The 13,422-nt window shown below is 41.4% G+C and overlaps 1 protein-coding gene across 4 annotated transcripts in view; it reads left to right on the plus strand.

Moving 5' to 3' along the window:
• Positions 1-5,644: 5,644 nt before the first annotated feature.
• The window catches only part of LOC137340627 (transmembrane channel-like protein 7), a 62,029-nt gene continuing 54,251 nt past the window's right edge, over positions 5,645-13,422 (plus strand). For 2 of the 4 annotated variants that reach the window (XM_068003207.1, XM_068003208.1), the window contains exons 1-2: positions 5,645-5,775; positions 11,448-11,676. In XM_068003207.1, coding sequence (XP_067859308.1) covers positions 5,730-5,775; positions 11,448-11,676 — 275 coding nt within the window. In that variant the 5' untranslated portion in view covers positions 5,645-5,729. The remainder of the gene's footprint in view (positions 5,776-11,447; positions 11,677-13,422) is intronic. The other 2 variants (XM_068003210.1, XM_068003209.1) reach the window with 2 other exon arrangements.

The raw sequence follows: 13,422 nt of genomic DNA on the forward strand, positions 1-13,422 counted from the left end.
GCTCAAGTCTCTGGAGTGGGACTGGATGGAGCGTTCCATGGCAGCGTGGCCAGGCCCATCCTTCTGACTCAGATGCGAGAGTGCTACCACTGAGCCACAGCTGATATCTCTGGTTGCCAATTCTGGTTGAAGGCATTCCTGGAGGTTTGATCACGTGACATCTCATGAAGTGACATCTGATCATGTGACATCTGCAAATATTATTGCATTTACCTTATAAAGGTTGGGTCCCCTCTAGTTGAGTATCTTTGCTTATTGTTTTGCGCCACCAGCTGTTGTGTGAGAAGTTCAGAGAACCAAGAGGTCACCCATGAGCAGGCGAAGAGGGGACACCGAAGATGGGAGAGCAATTCGTGGGGGGAGAGGGGACCAGAGGCGAGAGGAACTTTGGTTCTACCAGTAACTAATAGTAACTCGCTGCGTGCTGAGGTTCTACCTGGCCCCAGTGTTGAGAAGGATGGGCCTGGCCACGCTGCCACGGAACGCTCCATCCAGTTGGACCGTTCTGCCCCACCTGTCCTTCGTGAAAAGTTTGTGCAGAGAAACACCTTTGACCAAAGGCGATCAGCAAGTGATCCGCACGCAACATCCTCGAGACCCTGCAGGAAAAGGAGATGGTGGATCCTGTCGGTTGGTTCCCCGAGCAGACTGTCAATGTCATTTGGCAGAATGCCTCGTTGCCAGAGCTTTCAAACAAGCACCAAGACCTAGCTTGGCTGGTGGTGAGAAGGGCCCTTCCCATCAGATCCTTCATGTACTCCTGGAGTCTCAGCACAACGCGTGCTGCCTCCGAGGAGGCTGCGGTGGAGACCGTCACCCATCTCCTTCTGGAATGTGCCTTTGCAAAGAAGGTCTGGAGAGAGATGCAGTAGTATCTGTTCAGGTTCGTCCAGAGCAGTTCCGTAACACAGGACTCTGTGCTCTACAGGCTGTTCCCAGGGACGCACACAGAGACAGACATCAACTGCTGCTGGAAGACCATCAACTCGATGAAAGACGCCCTTTGTTTGGTCTGCCCGAAACTTGCTGGTCTTCCAGTGCAAGGAGCTGTCCTCGACTGAGTGTTGCAGACTGGCACATTCCAAGTTCCAGGACTACGTGCTCAGGGACGCACTGAAGCTGGGTGCGGCTGCCACAAAGGCTCTGTGGGGAAAGGCAACCGTTTAGAGCCTTCCCGCCATTGTATACCGAGGGGCTGCAATCAGGGAAAAAACCCCTCGGGCAGAATGTAAAATTCAAATTGATGTAATGTACCTGGAATGAATCTGTAATGAATCTGTAATCAATATTCTGTATTGAGTGTAATGCAATGAGGCACCCAAGAGTGTCATGAGCTGTAATTATGTACAATTGTTCATTGAACTGTACTTGATGTAACCTGCAAATTGTATAATCTGTATTGTGTACGTTTGGAATGTGATATGACAACTGTATTGTTGCAAATTTTATGAATAAAGTATATTTTTTGAAAAAAAAGTAACTCAGTGAAATTGTGCCGATAACTAATAGTAATGCTTGTAACACTCAGATTCCCCTCATAACAAACAGTAATAAAATAACTCGGAAGAAGAGTGGCAGGGCTATAGTGATAGGGGATTCAATTGTAAGGGGAACAGATAGGCGTTTCTGTGGCCGCAAACGTGACTCCAGGATGATATGTTGCCTCCTTGGTGCTAGGGTCAAGGATGTCACGGAGCGGCTGCAGGGCATTCTGGAGGGGGAGGGTCAACAGCCAGTAGTCGTGGTCCATATTGGTACCAACGACATAGGTAAAAAAAGGGATGAGGTCCTGCAAGGTGAATTTAAGGAGTTAGGAGATAAATTAAAAAGCAGGACTTCAAAGGCAGTGATCTCAGGATTACTACCGGTGCCACATGCTAGTGAGTATAGGAACAGGAGAATAGACAGGATGAATGCGTGGCTGCAGGGATGGTGTAGGAGGGAGGGATTTAGATTCCTGGGACATTGGGACCGGTTCTGGGGAAGGTGGGACCTGTACAAGCGGGACGGGTTACACCCGAGCAGGACCGGGACCAATGTCCTCGCAGGGGTGTTTGCTAGTGCTGTTTGGGAAGGTTTAAACTAGAGTGGCAGGGGGATGGGAACCTGAGCGGGGAGTCAGAAGAGAATAAAGTTGAGAGCAGCAAGAGAGGGGAAGACCCAGGGGAAATCTACAATACAAATAGTACAAACAGTTGTTCAAGAACAAGTGAAAGGGAAAAGCGTAGAGCAGCGGAAAGAAAGTGTACTTTAGGCACGACAGATAAAATAAAAACTAGAAGGCGTAAGGCGATTAACCCAGCATCAAAGCTGTGGCAGGGGGTTGGGAACCTGAGCAGGGAAACAGAGGAAAGCATGTGAGGAAGGTACAGAAGGTATGGAGTAAAAGGTAAAGTGTTAAAAAAGGAAAAAGCAGGAACTAAGTGTCACAAAACATATTTGAAAGTTCTTTATCTGAATGCACGTAGCATTCGTAACAAAATGGACGAGTTAATGGCACAAATAACTACGTATGGGTATGATCTTGTGGCCATTACAGAAACATGGCTGCAGGGTGACAACGACTGGGAATTAAATATGCCAGGGTATTTAACAATCAGGAAGGACAGGCAGGAAGGAAGGGGAGGTGGGGTGGCTATGTTAATAAAGGAAGGAATCACTGTAATACTGAGAAATGATATTGTGACAAAGGATCAGGATAATGAAACAGTTTGGGTAGAGATAAGGAATAATAAGGGGAAAAAAACACCAGTGGGCGTAGTATATAGGCCTCCTAATAGTTGCAACTCTGCTGGAAGAAGTATTAATCAGGAAATAGTTGGGGCATGTAATAAGGGAACAGCTATAATTATGGGGGATTTTAACTATCATATTAACTGGACAAATCAAATTGGGCAGGGCAGCCTTGAGGAAGAGTTTATTGAGTGTATTAGGGATGGATTTCTTGAGCAGTATGTCACTGATCCTACAAGGGGGCAAGCAACCTTGGACCTGGTCCTGTGTAATGAGCCAGGATTAATTAATAATGTCCTAGTTAAGGACTCCCTTAACTAGGACGCTATCCAATCAGAGGGTGAGAAGGTTGGTTCTCAAACAAGCGTACTGAGCTTGAATAAAGGAGACTATGATGGTATGAGAGCGGAATTGATTAAAGTGGACTGGGAAAATAGATTAAAGGGTAAGACGGTACATGAGCAGTGGTGTTCATTTAAGGAGTTATTTTACAACTTTGAAAAAAAAATATTCCACTGAGGAAAAAAGGGTGTAAAAGAAATGACAGCCATCCGTGGCTAAGTAAAGAAATTAAGGATAGTATCCGACTAAAAACAAGGACATATAAGGTAGCCAAACTTAGTGGGAGGATAGAAGATTGGGAAGTCTTCAAAAGACAGCAAAAAGTAACTAAAGGATTGATTAAGAAAGGGAAGATAGATTATGAAAATAAATTAACAAAAAATATAAAAACAGATAGCAAGAGTTTCTATTGTTATATAAAAAGAAAAAGGGTGGCTAAGGCAAACAGAGGTCCCTTAGAGGATGAGACCGGGAAATTAATGGTGGGAAACATGGAGATGGCAAAAATGCTGAACAAATATTTTGTTTCAGTCTTTACGGTAGAGGACCCTAAGAATATCGCAACACTGGACAAACAGGGGGCTCTGGGGGGGGGGGGGGGGGAAGAGAGGAGCTAAATACGATTAAAATCACTAAGGAATTGGTACTCAGTAAAATAATGGGACTCAAGGCAGATAAATCCCCTGGACCTGATGGCTTACATCCTAGGGTCTTGAGGGAAGTGGCAGTAGGGATTGTGGATGCTTTGGTAATAATTTTCCAAAATTCTCTTGGCTCGGCAAAGGTCCCGGCAGATTGGAAAACTGCTAATGTAACACCCTTATTTAAAAAGGGTAGTAGGCAGAAGGCTGGAAATTATAGACCAGTTAGCCTAACATCTGTGGTGGGTAAAATTTTGGAGTCTATTATTAAGGAGACAGTAACGGAACATTTGGATAAACATAATTTAATAGGACAAAGCCAGCATGGCTTTATGAAGGGGAAGTCATGTCTGACAAATTTGCTTGAGTTCTTTGAGGACATAACGTACAGGGTGGATAAAGGGGAAGCAGTGGACGTAGTGTATTTAGACTTCCAGAAGGCATTCGACAAGGTGCCACATAAAAGATTATTGCTCAAGATAAAGAATCACTGGATTGGGGGTAATATTCTGGCATGGGTGGAGGATTGGTTATCTAACAGGAAGCAGAGAGTTGGGATAAATGGTTCATTCTCGGACTGGCAACCAGTAGCCAGTGGTGTTCCGCAGGGGTCGGTACTGGGTCCCCAACTCTTTACAATCTATATTAACGATTTGGAGGAGGGGACCGAGTGTAACATATCAAAGTTTGCAGATGATACAAAGATGGGAGGGAAAGTAGAGAGTGAGGAGGACATAAAAAACCTGCAGGGGGATATAGACAGGCTGGGTGAGTGGGCGGAGATTTGGCAGATGCAATACAATATTGGAAAATGTGAGTTTATGCACTTTGGCAGGAAAAATCAGAGAGCAAGTTATTATCTTAATGGCAAGAAACTGGAAAGTACTGCAGTACAAAGGGATCTGGGGGTCCTAGTGCAAGAAAATCAAAAAGTTGGTATGCAGGAGCAGCAGGTGATCAAGAAGGCCAACGGAATGTTGGCTTTTATTGCTAGGGGGATAGAATATAAAAACAGGGAGGTATTGCTGCAGTTATATAAGGTATTACTGCATACAGTTTTGGTCTCCATACTTAAGAAAAGACATACTTGCTGTCGAGGCAGTACAAAGAAGGTTCACTCGGTTAATCCTGGGGATGAGGGGGTGGACATATGAGGAGAGGTTGAGTAGATTGGGACTCTACTCATTGGAGTTCAGAAGAATGAGAGGCGATCTTATTGAAACATATAAGATTGTGAAGGGGCTTGATCGGGTGGATGCGGTAAGGATGTTCCCAGGGATGGGTGAAACTAGAACGAGGGGGCATAATCTTAGAATAAGGGGCTGCTCTTTCAAAACTGAGATGAGGAGAAACTTCTTCACTCAGAGGGTGGTAGGTCTGTGGAATTTGCTGCCCCAGGAAGCTGTGGAAGCTACATCATTAAATAAATTCAAAGAAGAAACAGACAGTTTTCTAGAAGTAAAGGGAATTTGGGGTTATGGGGAGCGGGCAGGAAATTGGACATGAATTTAGATTTGAGGTTAGGATCAGATCAGCCATGATCTTATTGAATGGCGGAGCAGGCTTGAGGGGCCGATTGGCCTACTCCTGCTCCTATTTCCTATGTACTCATTGATAGTCTATATGTAACTGGTGGTAATCGGTATAATATCCTACCTGTAACTAGTAGTAATCCTATAACCCGTTGAGGAGAAGCACATCAAACAAAATTGATATAAATGTTACAGTATAACTTTGGAACAAAATGTTTCCTCGATAAAGGGGAGGAAGGAGACTCCAAAAAAAAATTCGCAGCTATGTGATTTACCACAGAGTTACATTAGCAGAGTTGAACTGCACTAACCCCGGAGAGGCGTCCTTCTACTTACCACTGAGTAATGTGTTTGGCAATGTTCGGACTGGTCCGGTGACGTCATCGAGTGACGACAGCACAGGAAGTGGCGGCTGCACCTGGCGGGGGTGCGGGACTGGAGGCAGAGCTCACCTGAGGAGCGAGGGTGACCGGCCGGCGACATGAGTCAGGACAGTTCCCCAAAGGGCAGTCGGCATAAGGTGTCGGGTGAGTGAGTGAGCGAGCGAGAGAGACCATTCCTGCTCCCCAGTCACAGCACGAAAACAAAGAACTCGGGAAAACAGCCGACCGCGGGCGTCCCGTCCCGAAGTCGAATCCCGACCCGCAGAAGTTTCTCGATTGCCGTTGGGAAGCGTTGCGGGAGTGGGGTGGCCGGGCCGGGCCGGGCCGGGCGAGCCCTGAGCCCGGCCTGAGGGGATGTGGTTCGGGTGATAGGGGAGTTGAAAACCAGCGGTTGGCTCTTTGACTTGTTCGAGACTTTTCTTTAAGGGCAAATTGACCCGCGGCATTTACAAAGAAAAATTAACGATTTGTTATAATCGTATGTACTTTTCCTGAGGTGCCCTGTTTGTAATTGTGGATGAGGGCGATCATCAGATGTGAATGAAGTTCAGTATTTTCCTGAATTTAAGAAAAAAATGTAGTTTTAAATGTAGGGTTACTGAAGTTTCCACTTACAAAGTAGGTTTGCTCTTTGTCTAACACTCGTGTAACACATTTTATAAAGACAATATATTCTGACGGTGGAGTTGTGCCCCTTTAAGGGTGTAATATGAAATATTTGACTAGAAACAACTTGACTTCATCGAATCTCAGTTGTTGTTGTTTGGCCAGGGAACGTTGCAAATTGCAATGTGCTCGTCAATTTCGGATACCAGCTCAGAAACATTCGACATCTTAACATTGTTTGTATTTAATAAGACAGCAGTGTGCATATATATACACCTCTCTACCTCCCTCTCCTTTTAAGACGTTCCTAAAAACCTACCTCTTTGACCAAGCTTTTGGTCATCTGTCCTAATACCTCCTTATGTGACTCAGTGTGAAATTTTGTTTGATAACGCTCCTGTGAAGCGCCTTGGGATGTTTTACTACTTTAAAGGTGCTATATAAATGCAAATTGTTGTTCTGACAGTTAAACTCTAACTTCACCCATTGTTTATTTAACAGCAGTTAGATCTTGTGGCCTTAAAGTGATCGAGCTTCATTTTTTTTCACTTTACGCTATATGTTTCATGGTATGATACTCCTGTCTTTATAAAACATTACATCACCTGACTTACCATATATATAATTTAATGATCTCCCTTATTTTAATCAAATAACTTAAAAATATAAAGTTCCAGTGTAAACTTTAAAAACAAAAGTAGTAAAATCTCTCTTGTAATATACTTGACTTGTGCTATAATGAAAATAATTGTGATGTCAAATCAGTGTTCTCCTCTGTGAACACCATGTAGATATTTCACCGTGGCAATATCTTGGCCTTGTACAACGTTGTACAGCAATTGAAATGAATGGGTTGAAATAGCAAAGGAATTTCAATACAAATGTGTTAACCATTCATACATTAATATTCACCCAATGTAACTTCATGGTTATCATAGAAGTTACAACATGGAAACAGGCCCTTCGGCCCAACATGTCCATGTCGCCCAGTTTATACCACTAAGCTAGTCCCAATTGCCTGCACTTGGCCCATATCCCTCGATACCCATCTTCCCCATGTAACTGTCCAAATGCTTTTTAAAAGACAAAATTGTACCCGCCTCTACTACTGCCTCTGGCAGCTCGTTCCAGACACTCACCACCCTTTGAGTGAAAAAATTGCCCCTCTGGATCCTTTTGTATCTCTCCCCTCTCACCTTAAATCTGTGCCCCCTCGTTATAGACTCCCCTACCTTTGGGAAAAGATTTTGACTATCGACCTTATCTATGCCCCTCATTATTTTATAGACTTCTATAAGATCACCCCTTAACCTCCTACTCTCCAGGGAATAAAGTCCCAGTCTGTCTAACCTCTCCCTGTAAGTCAAACCATCAAGTCCCGGTAGCATCCTAGTAAATCTTTTCTGCACTCTTTCTAGTTTAATAATATCCTTTCTATAATAGGGTGACCAGAACTGTACACAGTACTCCAAGTGTGGCCTCACCAATGCCCTGTACAACTTCAACAAGACATCCCAACTCCTGCATTCAATGTTCTGACCAATGAAACCAAGCATGCTGAATGCCTTCTTCACCACCCTATCCACCTGTGACTCCACTTTCAAGGAGCTATGAATCTGTACTCCTAGATCTCTTTGTTCTATAACTCTCCCCAACGCCCTACCATTAACGGAGTAGGTCCTGGCCCGATTCGATCTACCAAAATGCATCACCTCACATTTAAAGTAAAATATTTAGTAACTTCCACCTGCAGCCAAACGTATAAATACATTTTTATGGTGTAGTGTGCTGACTTGTGAAATTTCCTATAATTTTTTTGAAACCTTGTAAACCTAAAATAGTTCACATAAAATCTAAATTGGTCTAGATATTATAGATTTTTTTGCTAAATTGTGTTTATTCTCATCAAAATATATTTTACCTCAGCAAATTTAGATTATTTTCCCCAAAACAGTAAAAAGCTTACAAAATACAATTGTGCACATTTACATAATATTGACTGACTCTTATCTTGCTCTTTGTTTAAGTATTAGCAGTGTTTAATCAGAATCTTAGTGACTTTTTTTTGTAGAGGCGGCAGATCAGTAGCTACTAACTCAAGTCTTTTGATTTGGTGAATATTACATTGGTTCACTGAAGTTTTAAATTTATTATCCATGCATTGTTAAATCATATTTAAGTTGGGCAGTGTCAGAAATCACTTAATATCAATACTGTTAAATACGGTGCCTTTATGCACAAACTAAAATTGGTGATTTTCTTCTATCCTGTCTTTTCTGCTTTGCGTACCATCATCAATTGGACACAAGCGTTTTGAATGAGCAAAAAGAGCCCAAGTGATAAAATGAAAAACAGCAGTTCTATTTGTTATCTGACTAGTATTTGACTCTTTATATTTTTGCTTTAATACTTTGTTACAAGTAGTTTTTATTTCTGTAACACTAATTAAAAATGATGATACTTCGATTCCAGGTTTACCTTTTCAAAAATGTTGGCCATTCTGTAATATTTGGGTGCTCACAGTACAAAGTAAAGTTATTCTGTTCTGTGATATGTTAATGCCCAGAAGCTGGAAATGAAACAATTGTTGTGGTTGTACCAGAAGCATAATGTGTACTTTTGGGCCAGACAGCAACCAGTTATGGTTGGGGCACTTGTAACATATCGATTATTAAAGAACTTTTGGGGCTTGCAGTAATCTGCATCATAGTGAAAGGGGAAAAATGAATTAATCTTATCGACTGAGTAGTAACTTTTTTGAACAATTTGAGCCTAATTGGATGGTTATGGAAATGTTTTAAGTTTTCCATATTAGTCTAATACATTTATTCTAAAAGCTTGCTTTAATAAATGTATACTTTACAGTAGCATCAAAAAATGTTGTGTGGGTAAATCAGTGACAAATACAAGAGCCAGGAATTTGTTTTCAAAAACTCTTCATAACTGCCCACTTCTGTTTATTAAAAAAAACTGATGGGTGTGTTGTGTAAAATGTTGTCAGGATCAGAATATAAATTTCTTTTCCCACAGGGTTTGCTGAATAAATTAGTTGATTTCCCCATTTTGTCAATGCGCATTGACAAAAAAAAATTTACACCACTGTCAATCTCTCTCTATCTCCCTGCAACTGTCTAGTGGGAAAATTTGATGTTAGTTGGCCTCCAACCTTATGGCAGACTTGGCAACGCTGTATGCTCCTAATTGGAGAAAAGTTATAGTGTTACCAATGACCTATCAGGTCACTAGAAGAAGACACTCCATTTTTTGACATAGGTATTTGTATATATAAAGAATTGATATTTAGAAAATGATCTAAAGTAAGCCTACAAGAGATAAGTCCCTTGGATAAGGGATAACTAGCCGTGCCTCTAGCCAAGCTGTTCCAGTACAGCTACAACACTGGCATCTACCCGACAATATGGAAAATTGCCCAGGTATGTCCTGTCCACAAAAAGCAGGACAAATCCAATCCGGTCAATTACCGCCTCATCAGTCTACTCTCAATCATTAGCAAAGTGATGGAAGGTGTCGTCGACAGTGCAATCAAGCGGCACTACTTACCAATAACCTGCTCACCGATGCTCAGTTTGGGTTCTGCCAGGACCACTCGGCTCCAGACCTCATTACAGCCTTGGTCCAAACATGGACAAAAGAGCTGAATTCCAGAGGTGAGGTGAGAGTGACTGCCTTTGACATCAAGGCAGCATTTGACAGAGTTTTCCCCTTAAACCCCAAAAATCATAAAAGGTAAGAATGGATGATTTATGAATGATCAATTAATTATGTACCCTGTTTAATTAAATCTGTTTAACATTGTAATCTAATTTCAGGGTTTCATGAATAGTTGAAGCAGCATTACTTGATAACATTGATTATAAACTTGTTCATCTGCAACACAGGAAGTCACTGATTTGAGAATTTGTTGGGGAGTTTCAAACTGTGCTACATTTTACATTATTATAATTGCTCATTCAGTGCAATTTTTGAGATTGCTAAGAACTCATCTCTTTAGAAACTTGGAGCGAAATTGAACCCTTTTATCTCACCATCAGTGTCTATTTCAAAAATCAAATGGTTTCAAAGAATTATGATTAACTCAAACATGTATGATGGAGATGAAACGACATGTACAGTTAAGTAAACTTCCTCACTGCATCAAGCTCAGATTCAATTAAGCTAATACTCCTGATATCTTAAGCACTGATTGTTGAAAGTATCCAAATATCAGCAGACTAGATGGAACAAAATAAAATGGATATTCATGTTAATTAGTTCTTTGGTTCCCCTGATTATTCACCAGGTAAATGTATTGGGGGGATTTTCCTGGGTCTACATGCAGAGTCACTGGATCGTCTTGGTGCAGAAGATATTGAAATATTGGGTGTGATGTGATATTGAGCCACACAGACGAAGCTTCCATGTTCAGTCTCTGGTCTGGACTATGCCAAATGGTCAGAACATAAAAATTGTCTCCATGGCCCCAGGCTAGTGAAAGGCACATTAATGATTGCAATCCAGTGATCCCTGCTAGAAATGCACGCCAGCAGAGCTTGGGTTAGGATAGGATTTGGCTTGGTTATGATATACACTTCTTTATTTTTTTTCCGTTCCCCCGCTCCACCCAAATGATCAAGTAGCTTGTTGCTATTTGCTGTTTTATGCTCACTGACAGGTGAAATACCAGTGGGCTGTCAGCACTGGTGGAATATTGTGTCTGTATGAAAGGGAGAATTTTTTTTTAAAGAGTACTTGAACTGCTTTCATATTTGTTTAAATTGAATTCTGGGAGCCTGGCAATGGTGAACTGTTAAACCCATTTTTCCAGTAGCAGACTCGCACACTGGCATCCAAATTTTAAATAGTAAAAAAACAGCTTTTGGGATGTTTAATTTTTGAGTCCTTTTAATGAGATTTGCCAAGTACATGACTGCTGTTTCACTTTACAACGGGTTATATCGAAACTACAGCACAGAAACAGGCCATTCAGCCCAACTGGTCCATGCCAGCGTTTATGCTCCACACGAGCCTCCTCCTTCTAAATTCCAGGGATTACAAACCTAGTTTGAATAATCTCTCCTCGTAATTTAACCCTTGGAGTCCATTCTAGTAAATCTACACCCTCAGCTGGCACAGGCACGATGGGCTGAATGACCTCCTCCTGTGCTGTACCTACTATGATACTTAGAATTTATTTTTTACCTTCATTATAGGTTTTTTTTTCTCCTTGAACCCACTTTTGCATGAATTGCCTAGTTATCGTTCACTTCTTAGAGCGTCTTCAACTACTCCAACTGTAAGCAGACAGAGGAACATCCTGTCCAGTTATCTAAAATCTACACTAAGTGATAGTAAAGTTGATTCACTGGGAGAAGATTTTGAACAGGCCAATAGGCCATTGCGAGAATTGCCTGTTAGCATTACAGAGAAGAAGCAAATCAGGTTAGACTGTCTATACTGTAGGACTAAAAATCACAGTTGCATATGAAATATTGATGAAGCACTAATTAGTTAATGGACCTGCTGTTAATTATGCACATAAGTGGAATATAATAATGAGAAACTGCTGTTGATGTTTTATGATGTGGAGATGCCGGTGATGGACTGGGGTTGACAATTGTAAACAATTTTACAACACCAAGTTATAGTCCAGCAATTTTATTTTAAATTCACAAGCTTTCGGAGACTTCCTCCTTCCTCAGGTAAATGTTTACCTGAGGAAGGAGGAAGTCTCCGAAAGCTTGTGAATTTAAAATAAAATTGCTGGACTATAACTTGGTGTTGTAAAATTGTTTACAGTTGATGTTTTACTGATGCATTGTTTAGACTGTGCTACAACTGATCCATGGCAATATTAAGAAGAAAGAAACAACATGCCTTTATACAGTTCCTTTCGTGTCCTCAGGACATCCCAAAGTACTTTACAGCTAATTAATTAGTTTTGAAGTATAGTCACTGTTGCTTTGTAGGTAAATGCGGCACAACAATTTGAACACAACGTCCCACAAAAGAGCAACTGAGCAAAATGACTAAAAATCTGTTTTGGATGATGTTGGTTTAGGGATTGGCCAGGACACAAGGAGTGCACTCCCTGCTCTACTTTGAATAATGCCAAGGGATCGTTTATGCCCACCCGAACAGACATTTGAAAGACGGCACTTGGGCAATGCAGCACTTCCTCAGTAAAATACTGATGAGTCAGTCTTGATTATGTGCTCAAGTCCTGTTGTACTGTATCCATGACCTTCCGATTTAGAGGTGATTGTGCTACCTACTGAGCCAACTGACATCGTAGATAGCTGAGATCAGAGATTTAAAAAAAGGATTGTTACATTAATGGGATGGTACTATGGACTCAATTATGGGATGGGAATAGAAGCCAAAATCTGTAGACAGATGAGAGAAATTAGTAGGAATAAGAAAAGTGATTTTAATTACCAACTCATTGATTGGGATAGGGAGGGAGTAAACAGAGAAAAGAGAATGGAATTCCTAAAATGTGTGCAGGACTCCTTCCACAAACAGTTTGTTCATATCACAAGTGGAGAGGTGTTGCCAGATTTAGTTATGAGCAATAAAATAGGTCAGGTAGTTGAGTTAAATGTGACCATAATATATGAATTAAGGTCCAAATAGAAAGTTATCTTACTTCCACTGCCTCCCTTTTCATGGCTCTGCCTGTTTTTTAAATGTTCATCATTGTCCTTTCCTTCTGTTCTCTACTCATCCTCATTTCAAAATAAATATTTTCTCTCTGGCCTTGTTCACCATCTCTCCAACTGCTCACTGCCAACTTTTTCCTGCTGGTTAAGTGTTCAACTTCATCTCTTTCCACTTCTACATAGCCACCCCCATTGATTTCAAAGTAAATATTTTACTATGCCAACCCCATGCCCTTGGCCCCTTCACTATCTCGCTTCCACTCTATCTATGGAATTTGCTTTTTCCTTACTGTTTAAATATTTAGCCTTAGCATTTCCCAGGGCTGCCTAATCTCCCCATCTTTGTATTTTCAATATATTAAAAGTCGTCTTATAGTGCATATAGCCTGGAACTGTCACATTTGCTGCTTGTAACATTCTCCCTGTTGCACTTTGTCAGCAACATCCCTATTGCGATAAAACGACCTATCCTCTGACTCGCTGAACAAAGCCATGGGACATCTGCTAGTTTAAAACAAATTGTAGT

The sequence above is a fragment of the Heptranchias perlo genome, chromosome 22 (assembly GCF_035084215.1).
Source record: "Heptranchias perlo isolate sHepPer1 chromosome 22, sHepPer1.hap1, whole genome shotgun sequence".
Lineage (NCBI taxonomy): Eukaryota > Metazoa > Chordata > Chondrichthyes > Hexanchiformes > Hexanchidae > Heptranchias > Heptranchias perlo.